General features: G+C 45.5%; 1 protein-coding gene across 3 annotated transcripts in view; it reads left to right on the forward strand.

Moving 5' to 3' along the window:
• Positions 1 to 14,183, forward strand: part of MSH3 (mutS homolog 3) — a 534,775-nt gene that overhangs the window by 414,180 nt on the left and 106,412 nt on the right. For 2 of the 3 annotated variants that reach the window (XM_063963914.1, XM_063963916.1), the window contains exon 17: positions 608 to 724. The exons of the other annotated variant lie outside the window; for it this stretch is intronic. In XM_063963914.1, coding sequence (XP_063819984.1) covers positions 608 to 724 — 117 coding nt within the window. The remainder of the gene's footprint in view (positions 1 to 607; positions 725 to 14,183) is intronic. 3 annotated transcript variants of the gene reach the window in all.

A 14,183-nucleotide genomic window follows, 5' to 3' on the forward strand; every position in this document is an offset into this window, starting at 1 on the left:
ATACAGTGCAGTAAATATTAGTTAAAACTAAACATTATGGAAGTTTTATGTCATATTGAGTAAACACCCCAGCTCTGTTATCTGATAGCAATGTACATCATCAACCCTTTATTAAATCCTGATCCAATTACCATAATCTGATGAAACAAGTTATACTGCACATTGTAATTTCAATGAGTACAGTGTCATTTAGATTCCTAAATAAGATGGTTTGGGGTAAAGCATCTTATTAATTCAGTAGATAAAAGGTCCTTATGATCACAAATGTTTATTAGAAATCTCTCTCTCTCAAAAGCATTCAGTGTGCTCTTCACCATAGTAACCTGGTGCTCTATTTAGAAGAAAAGATATACTGTATGAATCAACACAGTCTAACTTTATCATAATGGAGCTTCCCCCCCCCCCTCCCCCTTTTTCTTCTGTTATTTTAGTTGTTTGTTTTTTATGTTTTTTTTATTTCAATCCATTTATTCTGAGTCTCAGTGAAAAGAAAAAAAAGAGCCTGAGTCTAATTGTCACTAGTGATTACATAACTGATTGCTTGGTAACCTTGATTTCTTATTTACGTGTATTTTTTTTTTTCTGTCTCTCTTCTTCCTCTTCTTAGTACAAAAGCTGTCACTCGCTTCCACTCTCCTTTTATAGTAGAAAATTACAGACATCTGAATCTGCTTCGGGAGCATTTAGTCCTTGACTGCAATACTGAATGGCTGCATTTTCTTGAGTGAGTTTGAAAAGCAATCATTAAACATTATATAGAATTTAATGGTACACAGTGCTGGATTACTTTACATTGGACGCACTTTATTGGTCCAACACAGGAGGAGCAAGGCAGTGGAATTTCTCTCTTAGGATTGGTATACCCCCTTCTTCTGAATGGACTGGACTGATGAATCCTGTATGTTATATGATGCAGTGCAAGCTTTGAAATATAGCTGTTTTAGCCCACTGATGTTTTCATAGTTTTGTTAATTGCTCAGTTGACTACAACAATGTCTGTGTTGCCTACAGTTGTAGTTGTGCATCTATAAGGTTTGTATATGTCATAAAATACATGAAATGTGTACTTTAATATTGCATCTTAGTTGGAGGGATGACATTAACCCCTCAACAGATAATTCTATGGATCATTTGCATGCTTAGTCACAGACAGACAGAGTCTTAAAGGAGAGATGAACCAATATTCCTGATATCTGGAAGTGGTATATTTTATATACCATGGCTATTCAACATACGGCCCTCCAGTAGTTATAGGATGCCCTGGCACAGTTTTAGCCCTAATAGCAAAACTATGGTAAAGCATGCTGGGGTGTGTAGTTCCACAACAGCTGAAGGGCCGCAAGTTAAATACCCCTGGTATATATGCATACACAAGATTCCATGGTGTTGAGAAGCCAGTAAGTTGGCCTAAAAAAATGACAGCAGCTGAATTTCATTCTTTGTGAAGTCGTAACTATAAAATGTACATGTTCACACACACCTCATTCAGGTGGTCATTCAGTTCCTGTATTCTTCCCTCACAGCTAGGGTCTGTACCAATGAATTTACCTGAACTCACTTTTCCCCTAGGCCAAGGAACACGGCAGGTATATCTCTCGTCTCCTGCTTTTTTTGCCATCGCCATTGAACCTCTGGCATGTCTTATACACTCCTGCTCCAATATTCACAGTATCACTCTGGGGACAGCAACTGATAATATTGCTTTATATGCAGATGACCTGCTTTTATTTTGATCTGAAGTCTTGTATTTTCCCTCTTTGTGGCTCTATTTCTCCCTGACTCTCTTTCCCATCCATTTATTTGGACCTTAAAAATTTGGTGCTTGGGCATATGGGTCACTGGCCATACTTCTGATGTGATACTTAATATGGACCCTGTCACTGATCATTTTAACCATAAGTCACATGTGACTGGATGAGCAAAGCAATCATTGATTTACATTGGGTTTCATGGGATGTGGGTCAGTAAGGGGATTCCCACTTACCGTCAGTAACCACCTGCTTACTGACTCCACCCACTGCGCACCTGGTGGGTATTTTGCGGTCATCACATGGTCCTACCACCAGCCCTAGAACACGCTGCTGCCACACCTCCTAATTGGCATCGGCTGATCCTGACTGTTCACTCTCCATGCACCAGGCCCTGCGTGCTAGCTGGCAGAGGGTGCAGCTTGGAGATGCTAGACTCAACAAAGAATAGCCAGAGAACGGAGTGGAGTTTGGTGCAGTTCTGTTGGTTGCAGGATAAAGCAGATGTCTTGAAGGCAAGATGTTTATTGTTCAAAAAGTCTTAAGACTAAGGATTACATTTACTAAAGTGGGAGTTTTTTTTAGAACTGCTGATGTTGTTCACAGCAACCAATCAGATTCTACTTAACATTTATCTAGCTGCTTGTAGAACATAATAGTTAGAATCTGGTTGCTATGGGGAACATCACCAGTACTAGAAAAAAAACTCCAACCTTAGTAAATTTGCCCCTATGAACGTCACTAAAGATGCTAAGGACTATTCATAGCATACAAGGTGTTTACAGCAGCATTCTTCTCACATTCAGGGGATATTTCTCTACACACCACTCAGGACTCACAGCCCCTTTATATATAGTCACAAGATACAATACTGCTCACATTACACAGGAACTGGTCATTTATACTCCTCCTTTGATATATTTATCACACAAACTCAAAGTCTCTATATTGTTTATGCAACAATCATGTTAAATTTGAGTTCCTAAATTGCACGGGAAATCTTTGAAAACAAATGGTTTTCCTCCTTCCCTTCATATATCTGTAACATATTTACAGGAAATCATTGATTCCAAGCTTTCTTGACACTGTACATAGATGCACACAGAAGTTTCCGTGATTAACACGTTTCCACACGATACTGCAAAATCCAGGACATCACCTGCAGTGAGTACACGGACCACTATCAAAAGACCATGTTATTCACCAGATCTCCTGCTAGGAAATGCCAATTAGCATCTTATTTCCTATAGTTACAGAAGTTGTCTTCTAAAATCAAATACCGGATAAGTAACAGAAGTGCATTTTTTACCTTTTCCAATACAAACACATCTTAAATATAAATACATTTAACCACTTAACTGGCATGGTCAGATTTCATGCAACTGCGCCGTCCCACCCTGTCCCCCACTTTTTTGACAATGAGATCCGTTCTGCAGATGTGCATAATATAATGTTTAAATATTTAAAAAAAAATACTTTCAACTTTATTAAATAAAATAAATTTGAAAAAACAATGTTAACGCTTTTGAAAGGAAACATCGTCAGTTAAGTGGTTTTAAACATGCAATGCTACTACCATGCATAGAGCACTAAATATAACATGTTAAAACACATTTTCTCATACGTCCTAAAGGATGCTGGGGTCCACTTCATGACCATGGGGTATAGACGGTACCGCAGGAGCCATGGGCACGCTTAAGACTTTTCAATGGGTGTGAACTGGCTCCTCCCTCTATGCCCCTCCTCCAGAACTCAGTTTTAGAAATGTGCCCAGGCAGACTGGATGCACTCTGAGGAGCTCTACTGAGTTTCTCTGAAAAGACTTATGTTAGGTTTTTTATTTTCAGGGAGAACTGCTGGCAACAGGCTCCCTGCTTAGTAGGACTGAGGGAGCAGAAGTAGGAACCAACTTCCTGAAGAGTTTCATGGCTCTGCTTCTGGCTGACAGGACACCATTAGCTCCTGAAGGGTACTGAACTCTAGCTGTGTCTAGATGCTCACTCCCACAGCACGCCGTCACCCCCCTCGCAGAGCCAGAAGTCAGAAAACAGGTGAGTAGAAGAAGAAGATCTTCTATCAAGAAAAGTGACGGCTGAGGTACGGCGCGGCTGGCAGGAGCGCAGCGCGCCATTGCTGCCCACGCACACAGGCACTGCAGGGTGCGGGGGGGGGCGCCCTGGGCAGCAAAAACACCTATAAACTGGCAAAAAGGGGGCATAAGATGCCTCTTGCACAGCCCTACCCCCGCCAGTATAAATATTATAAAGGAGTGAAAAATGCGCCATTGCGGGGGCGGGGCTTCTTCCTCAGGCAGCCAACAGACTGCTCAGCGCCATTTACTCTCTCTCCTCAGGCTGCAGAGACAACGCTGGTCCTTTTCTCCACTTCTGACTACAAGTATCGGGATGAAAATAAGGGGGGGCATAAGCGCTGTGCTGGAGAAAATCTGTGGAAGATGTGATTTTTCAGGGCTCTGTTCTTCCTTCTGCAGGCGACCCCTCTGGGTCACATAAGAGACCATTTGCGAATATTGTGAATACTGATACCGACACGGGCACTGATGCTTGTGTCGACGATAGTGACTCCAGAGAAATAGATCATAAATTGGCAAAAAATATACAATATATGATTATAGCTATAAGGGAAGTTTTGGAAGTCACGGAAGCCACTCCTGAACCTCAGGAGAAGGCGTATTTCTATAAAGAAAAGAAATCCAAAGTCACTTTCCCTCCTTCCCACGAGCTTAATACTCTCTTTGAAGGGATGTGGGTGAATCCTGAAAAGAAATTTCATATTCCCAAGCGGATTCAAATAGCTTGCCCTTTCCCAGCAGAGGACAGGAAAAAATGGGAGTCACCCCCTGTGTTAGACACTGCACTGTCCAGGTTGACAAAGAAGGTAATTCTCCCTGCACCTGGCACGGCTTCGCTGAAAGAGCCGGCAGACCGAAAGATGGAAACTACATTAAAATCCATTTATGTTGCCAATGGTACGCTGCTCAGGCCCACTATTGCCTGCGCGTGGGTGAGTCTCGCTATTGAAAAATGGTCGGAAAGTGTGTCATCAGAAATTGACACGATTGATAAAGATGAGATACTCCTTAAGATAGGGAATATCAAAGACGCTGCCGCATACATGCTAGAAGCAATGAAAGATATTGGACTCTTGAGTTCACAAGCTGCTACCATGGCAGTATCGGCTCGGCGGGCGTTGTGGATTCGCCAGTGGAACGCGGATGCAGATTCCAAAAGAAACAAGGAGGCTCTCCCATATAAAGGTGAGGCCTTATTTGGCGAGGGACTGGATGCGTTAGTCTCAGCGGCTACCGCAGGTAAGTCGTCATTTTTTGCCCTATGCGCCTGCACCGGCAAAAAAGACCTATCACCCACACATGCAGTCCTTTCGGCCCAATAAATACAAAAAAGCGAGAGGTTCCCCCTTCTTTGCAGGTAGGGGAAAGGGAAAGAAGTCCACAGAGGCTTCAAGTTCCCAGGAGCAAAAGTCTACCCCTACTTCTGCCAAATCTTCAGCATGACGCTGGGGCTCCCTTGCGGAAGGTCGCTCGGGTGGGGGCACGTCTCAAACTGTTCAGCCAAGGTTGGATTCTGTCTGACCTGGATCCCTGGGTGTTACAAATCGTATCCATGGGGTACAAGCTGGAGTTTCAAGACGTTCCCCCATGCCGATTTTTCAAATCGACCTTGCCAGCTTCTCCTCCAGACAGAGAAGCAGTAACAGCGGCAATCCAAAAATTATGTCAGGATCAGGTCATAGTCTGGTACCTGTGTCACAACAAGGAAAGGGATTTTATTCAAGCCTTTTTGTAGTTCCGAAGCCGGACGGCTCGGTCAGACCAATCCTAAACCTGAAAAATCTGAATTTCTACTTGAAACGTTTCAAGTTCAAGATGGAATCTCTGAGAGCAGTGATTTCCAGTCTGGAGGAGGGGGACTACATGGTGTTTGTAGACATAAAGGATGCTTACCTGCATGTTCCCATTTACCCTCCTCGCCAGGCCTATCTGAGATACGCGGTTCAGGATTGCCACTACCAATTCCAGACATTACCTTTCGGTCTCTCCACGGCGCCGAGGGTTTTCACCAAGGTGATGGCGGAGATGATGGTTCTCCTGCGTCAAAAAGGAGTCAATATAATTCCTTATCTCCTGATAAAGGCGAGATCCAGGGAGCAGTTGTTACAAAACATCACACTCTCCCTGTCGATACTCCAACAACACGGTTGGATCATAAATTATCCAAAGTCACAGTTGGAACTGACGACAAGGTTGTCTTTTCTCGGGATGAGCCTGGACACGGAAGTTCAGAGAGTATTTCTTCCGGTGAAAAAGGCTCTGGAAATCCAGAAACTGGTAAAACAGTTATTGAAACCATCCAGGGTGTCGATCCATCAGTGCATTCGGTTGTTGGGGAAGATGGTGGCGGCCTACGAGGCCATACAGTTTGGCAGGTTCCATGCCAGAGTGTTCCAGTGGGACCTGTTGGACAAGTGGTCGGGTTCCCACCTACACATGCACCGAAAGATAATCCTGTCGACGAAAACCAGGATTTGGCTCCTGCGGTGGCTACACAGCTCTCACCTACTACAGGGACGCAGGTTCGGGATTCAGGACTGGCTCCTGGTAACCACGGATGTAAGTCTCCGAGGCTGGGGAGCTGTCACCCAAGGAGTAAGCTTCCAAGGACGATGGTCAAGTCAGGAAGCCTGCCTTCACATAAACGTGCTGGAACTGAGAGCCATTTACAACGGCCTTCAACAAGCGGTACATCTTCTTCAAGATCATCCCGTGCAGATCCAGCCGGACAATGTAACAGCAGTCGCGTACATAAACAGGCAGGGCGGAACGAAAAGCAGAGTGGCAATGGCAGAGGTGACGAAGATCCTCCTCTGGGCAGAAAGACATCTAAAAGCTCTGTCTGCAATATTCATTCCGGGAGTGGACAACTGGGAAGCAGACTTCCTCAGCAGACACGATCTCCATCCAGGAGAGTGAGGCCTCCACCAAGAAGTCTTCACAGAGGTGACAAGTCTTTGGGGAGTTCCTCAATTAGACATGATGGCATCTCGTCTCAACAAGAAGCTTCAGAGATACTATTCCAGGTCGAGAGACCCTCAAGTGATAGCGGTGGATGCGCTAGTGGCCCAGTGGGTTTTCCCGTCAGTGTATGTCTTCCCTCCACTTCCGCTGATCCCAAAAGTGCTCAGGATCATAAGAAGAACAAGAGTTCGAGCAATCTTCATTGCCCCAGACTGGCCAAGGAGGGCAAGGTATCCAGATCTTCAGAGTTGCTCCTGGAAAATCCTTGGCCTCTTCCTCTTCGCGAGGACCTGCTACAGCAGGGGCCGTGCGTGTATCAAGACTTACCGCGGCTACGTTTGACAGCATGGCTGTTGAGCGCCGGATCCTAGCCCGAAAGGGTATTCCCAAGGAAGTCATCCCCACTCTTATTCAGTAACGTCGATTCATTACCACCGTATTTGGAGAAAGTATGTATCTTGGTGTGAATCCAAAAAGGCTCCTACGGAAGAGTTTCACTTGGGACGTTTTCTCCATTTTCTACAGGCTGGTGTGGAGGCAGGCCTCAGATTGGGATCAATCAAGGTCCAGATTTCGGCCTTGTCGGTGTTCTTCCAGAAGTAATTGGCCTCTCTTCCAGAGGTTCTGACCTTCGTGAAAGGGGTTCTGCACATCCAGCCTCCATTTGTGCCTCCGGTGGCACCATGGGACCTTAATGTGGTGTTGCAGTTCCTGCAATCGGACTGGTTTGAGCCTCTACAGGAGATAGAGTTGAAGTTTCTCACTTGGAAAGTGGTGATGCTTTTGGCATTGTCATACGCACGGCGGGTGTCTGTATTGGGGGCCTTGTCTCACAAGAGCCCTTACCTAATCTTCCATGAAGATAGGGCGGAGTTGCGAACTCGTCAACATTTTTCTTCCAAAGGTGGTTTCTTCTTTCCACATAAACCAGCCTATGGTGGTGCCAGTAATTACTGACACGTTCACCGAGTCAAAGTCTCTAGATGTGGTTAGGGCTTTGAAAATCTATGTTGCTAGAACAGCTCGTATATGGAAAACAGAGTCTTTGTTTGTCCTGTATGCTGCCAATGAAATTGTGTGTCCTTCTTCCAAGCAGACTATTGCGCATTGGATCAGAAGTACGATTCAGCACGCTCATACTACGGCTGGATTGCCGTTACCGACGTCGGTGAAGGCTCATTTCACTAGGAAGGTGGGCTCATCCTGGGCGGCTGCCGGGAGGGTCTCGGCATTGCAATTCTGCCGAGCAGCTACTTGGTCGGGGTCAAACACATTTGTTAAATTCTACAAGTTTGACACCTTGGCCGATGAAGACCTCAAGTTCGGTCAATTGGTGCTGCAGGGTCATCTGCACTCTCCCGTCCGTACTGGAGCTTTGGTATAAACCCCATGGTCATGAAGTGGACCCCAGCATCCTCTAGGACGTATGAGAAAACAGGATTTTGATACCTACCGGTAAATCCTTTTCTCCTAGTCCGTAGAAGATGCTGGGCGCCCGTCCCAGTGCGTACGTTACCTGCAGTTATTAGTGTTACACAAGTTGTGTTATCTTCGTTCATCATGTTGCTGCAATTGGTTCATGCCTGTTGGCATGTGTTATGTTGAATGCCATGTTGTGCGGCATGGTTGAGGTGTGAGCTGGTATGAATCTCACCACTAGTCTTAAAGTAAATCCTTTCCTCGAAAATGTCCGTCTCCCTGGGCACATTTCCTATAACTGAGGTCTGGAGGAGGGGCATAGAGGGAGGAGCCAGTTCACACCCATTGAAAAGTCTTAAGAGTGCCCATGGCTCCTGCAGAACCGTCTATACCCCATGGTCATGAAGTGGACCCGAGCATCCTCTACGGTCTAGGAGAAAAGGATTTACCAGTAGGTATCAAAATCCTGTTATTACCTATATATTTACAGTATATGGCCCTATCGCTGATTCATCCATTTAAAAGTCGAATGCACCATGAGTTTATCATGTGAGAAAGGTCTCCGGCCACATAAGACATCTGGAAAAAAAACTCCCTTGGTCCGCAACCGGTATTGTTAATCTCTTTAAGATGTCTATGCAGCCAAAATATCTATAAGTATTACAGCACTTTCCAGTGTATATTCCTAATCACATTTTGGTCTCTTCCTTCATCTGGGCAGTGGTGTATCTATGATAGGTGCACACCAGGAACGTGCGGTGAGCTAAGTGGCTCAGTAGGCACTGGTTAATCCCAGAGCCAGATTTACAGGCAATATATGTGCCAAAGGGTACATCTGGGCATTATACACAGGTGCAGCATTAAAAACTCCTGGAAATCCGGTGAGTTTTTATTAGAGATGTGTGGAAAGGATACACAGGTGAGGCAGTGCCTCACCTGCCATAGACTTTTTACTCCAGAGTTTGGGCAATAAAAATTATTAGAATAATGCAAAGAAGATATTTCTAACAAATTATCAGTATTTTTCATATTTGATTCAGTCAAAACTCTGGTTTAAACGTAAGTATGACAGGAAAGGCTCTGCCTCACCCCAACGCACGTCACTGGTGCACACTCTGCAACATTTCTTGAATACTTATACCTCCAGATTCCCGCATTTGTGCCAGTAGAGCTGCACAAATCACTGAGACAATGGGGTGGCGTCCATTTTCCCAGTGTTTTGCACATGCACAGTAGGAAAATGGCACCTGCACCATTTCCCCAGAGACCATGCACACTGGAAATCTGGCATGGCACTTGGATCACCTAATGACCCTAGTGCTCGAAGTCCCACTGCGCTGCCGGTTATAGATGAGGGGGCCATACGGCGACTGCAAACGACCTTCTCCTCTGAAAATGCCCCTGCATTTGGGGTAATAATGCCAGAATTGCACTTCATACACTATCTAGATCTAAGTGTAGCAGCACAATTGTCCCATTTGGACTTGTGGATAGGGACTTCTCCTGGGGCATTGGGGGGTTTACTATGTAAGCAGGTGGGTCCCTCTTTAACTCCTTTACAGTTTCACTTGGTGAGGGTGTAGTGCCAAGACATTACCTTGTTACAACAGGCGGTTGTGATTTGGAACAGGACTTCTACCCTTCTAAACGGGATAGGCTTTGATCCTCATGTCCCACTATGGGGCAGTGCTAGGCTCCCTTAATTGGGTAAATTTGAAAGACATACTTAATGCGCCCGTTTGGTTGTATATGGAAGAAAGGATAAAAACCTTTGATCAACTTAAATCAGAATATATAATCCATAACTATGCTTTTTATCACTACCTGCCCTGTTGGCTCAGTTTGGGGGCTCTCTACCAGTGATGAGTGCCTTCCCTGTTAAAATGTTACTCGCTAAGATTGCGTTTTCCAAATTAATTTCTACTTTGTATACTACTATCAATCTATTGCTACACAAACTGAAATTTGCTGTCTCTTAGAGCCAGGTGGGAGGCAGATTTAGGTAGCTTGCTGAATGAGGAGTGGTTATGCTGGATAGCATCAAATATGCAACAGCCTGTGCTAGGTTCCAATAGGTCCACTTTTACATTCTTCATAGGGTTCACTGCACCCCACCTGTTTATTTCAGAATGGTGTTCGGAGTACATTGGGGTGCCCTCATCGTGGGGTTGTGGTTTGTTCCTTCTAGTAATTTTGTGAAACCATTCAGAGATGTCTCATATCTAGATGATAGGTCGACCATTATCGTCCGACATGCATTGGGTTGACATGGCAGTGGTCGACACCAGAAAATGTCAAATGCGTTTTTTTACAAAAAAAAAATTATTTTAAACTTTTTCATGCTTTATCGGCCACGGGGATTATGATTGGGAATAGTAACCGGTGACCAGCGCAGCCATGCAATAGTGCACTAATTGGGGTTCCCGATTATTTAACTGAGAATTTTTTTATTTTTTTTTTAAACGCATGTACACCTTTTCCTGTGTCAACCTTTTTCCCATGGTGACCTTGTGCATGTCAACCTTTTGGTGTCGAGTTAGACACTGTCCACCTTTTTCGACCCATTGGTCCACAATTCTAATTTCTGGGGATAGGTATGAAGATGTATATGCCATGCTTTGCTTGCTTTACATCACTTACTTCGTAGGAAAAACAAAATTCTATATAATTATGTATTTAGTTTGGTCAATCTGGCTAGGTCTTGGATGGCGAATGTGGCCCCTGAGGTGGATCAGTGGAAAATTCTGGTTAGTACCACCAGTGTTCTTTTTTTGTAAAAACAATAAAAAGACACTTGATTTAAAGTGGACCAGTCTTGTTCCATATTGTCATATTTAGGGGCTCATTTATCAACATGTGATAAAACTCATTGCGTATAATAAATGGTGCTCCAGCCAATCAGCTCCAAACTGTTATTTTTCAAACACATTACAGGAGCTGATTGGCTGAAGTACCATTTATTGTACGCAATGAGTTTTATCACTTGTTGATAAATGGGCCCTTAAGTCTGACAGTTTTATTACAAAACCCCCAAACTATAGTTATAGCTCTACTTTCTTCTTAAACTATTAGGGTGGCGTTACATGGGTGTTTGGTACGCAAATTATTCTCTGGCCAGAAAGATGCTAGAGTATTAAGTTCTCTTTCTCTCCTGTAGTGAAACATTGATGTGAAGACACACTGCCCCCATCAGACTATGTTTAATGAAACGTCTTCAAGGGTTTATCGTTTCTGATTGGCAGTGGAGGAACATTCGCCCCTCACTTCCATCTGTCACAGGAGTGATTGAGATCTATGAAAACTAGCATTATTAAATCTAGTGTTTAAAATAAATCTAGTGTTTAAAGTGTCTAAGTGTATGGGCCTTTAGAAATGGTAATGAATAGGTCTCTTTTTCATGTTCTTATAACACTGTACTACTGGAGGCTTTCCTAGTAAGAGCAGTAAAAGGTTCAGATATGAGCTGTTCTGAATCACACGTTCTGAAGCAGGATGAAACCGTGTTAAAGGTAAACAGTTGTTCATTTTACTCTTACATCTCACCAACCAGTATAACAGTAGGGGATGCCCACAGTTCAGCAAGTACCCACACCTATCAGCGCTGTAGCTGATGCTTCTCCCAGGCTAAAACCATGTCCACTGCAGTATTGTCAGTAAAGCTCCCTGTAATAATTGGCAACCTTTAATTTCAGGCAACTTTATCTCCGCTCTGTCAGTGGCTACTGATTTTCTAGCAAACTGCTGAGGGTCCATGCTGTTCTTCTTCTTAGCGGGAGAGTAACTGGAATGAGATTCAGTTTTATTTCATTTTGACAGTTCTATGAAACATTACATACAGTAGAGTCTCTGTTCAATCTACAAGGAATTTTACAGACAAACTTGTTTGTATGAGTCTTCATGGTATTCAATTGAATATTTTATAATTTGCAATTCATTTGTCTGCTAAATAGTTCTATATGTCTTTGCTTTAATAACAAAACTCCACTGAATATTTGTTTCTCATACGTCCTAGAGGATGCTGGGGACTCCGAAAGGACCATGGGGTATAGACGGATCCGCAGGAGCCTGGGCACACTATAAAGACTTAAACTGGGTGTGAACTGGCTCCTCCCTCTATGCCCCTCCTCCAGACCACAGTTAGACTTTGTGCCCAGGAGTGATGGGTCACACACTAGGGGAGCTCTCCTGAGTTTCTCTGAAAGACTTTGTTAGGTTTTTTATTTTCAGGCAGACCTGCTGGCTACAGGCTCCCTGCAGCGTGGGAGTGAGGGGAGAGAAGCAGGACCCACTTCTTCTTAGTTTAAAGGCTCTGCTTCTCGGCTACTGGACACCATTAGCACCAGAGGGTTCGATCACTTGGTGTGCCTAGCTGCTTGTTCCCGGAGCCACGCCGTCAATCCCCTCACAAAAGCCAGAAGAAAGAAGCTGGGTGAGTATTGGAAGAAAAGAAGACTTCAGTAACGGAGGTAACAGCAGCGGTAGGGCTGCGCTCCAGGCTCCCACACACCAACGTTTCTGACAGGGTGCAGAGCGCTGGGGGGGAGCGCCCTGGGGGCATGTTGCTGATGGTCTACAATGCTGGCGGGGGACATATTACGGTGCCTGGGCACAGCGTATGTTCACCCCGCCAGCGTGTCGCAGGGGGGAGAGACAGCGGTAGCACTGCGCTCCCGGCTCCCGCGCTTTCCATCACTTGCAGGGCGCTGGGGGGGGAGCGCCCTGGGCAACATAAATTCTGTACTTCACTGGCGGGGGGACATACTTTGGTGCCCGCCCCGCCAGTGCGCCGTGAACGGGAGAGAGCAGCAGCGGTAGCGCTGCGCTCCCGGCTCCCGCACTCCACCGGGCCTGCTGGGGGGGGAGCGCCCTGGGCAGCATTTAAAATATGTAATCACTGGCGGGGGGGACATGCTTCGGCGCCCGCCCCGCCAGTGCGCCGCGAACGGGAGGGAGAGGCAGCGGTAGCGCTGCGCTCTCTGCTCCCGCTCCCCGTCGGCCTGCAGGGCGCTGGGGGGGGAGCGCCCTGGGCGGCATTGATAAAAGGATCCCGGGTGAGGGAACATACCCGGACACCGGGTGTCTTCGCCCCGCCGGGAGACCGCAGCGTGCATAGCTCCCGCACACCCACGGCTTCCGTGGGTGCAGGAGAGGCGCCCTGGGCTGCGTTGGGACAAAAAGTTAGTTATACAGGGGGTTACCCCCGGTATATAGGGTCCCCAGCTAGTTTTTAGGGGGTTATATATTTATATAATTGAGCGGGCTTAAGCGCGCCGGGACGGGGTGGAGCTTAGCCCTCACAGAGGACTCAGCGCCATTTTCCTCAGGTCCCCACCAGGATTTACTGTATAGTAAGAAGGAGGGGGGGGCACAGAGTGTTTAATGCTATATGGGTGTCATATAGCATTATGTTTAATAATGGACGCATAATCCTTGTTGTGATACATAAACTCACTGTTTCCCTGGTTTTACCCACTATCGGTTAGTCGACATATGTCGACAGGTGTTAGGGCTTTGTCACAAGCTGCTGTGGGGATAACTGACGGCTTTGCCGACGCTTGGCCGTACTTGATTCAAAAAAATTAAGTATTAGCAGGTTGGTTTTGTGTGCTTGAAAACAAGTAAACGCGCTAGGGGAGAGACAGTTGTTGGTGGATGCCCTGTCGGCATCAACGGTATTTCCGGGGTAGAAAAATTAACAGGCTGTTATTGCCTTGTACCTGTATTGGTATATATATATATATATGTGGGGGGGAGATACACAGAAAACAGAACATGAAGCGCTTAATGGTCACGTGGCCCTCGGGGTTCTAAGATTATTATTATTTTTTGCCCGCTTACTACTCCTTGCTGTCGACATTTACTCAGTTTCTGTCGACCATAACGTTCCTGGTAGATCCACATCGGGGGCACGTCAGTACATGGTCATACACATTTACAACACATTGCTGGGACCTGACGGG

The sequence above is a fragment of the Pseudophryne corroboree genome, chromosome 1 (genome assembly GCF_028390025.1).
Source record: "Pseudophryne corroboree isolate aPseCor3 chromosome 1, aPseCor3.hap2, whole genome shotgun sequence".
Lineage (NCBI taxonomy): Eukaryota > Metazoa > Chordata > Amphibia > Anura > Myobatrachidae > Pseudophryne > Pseudophryne corroboree.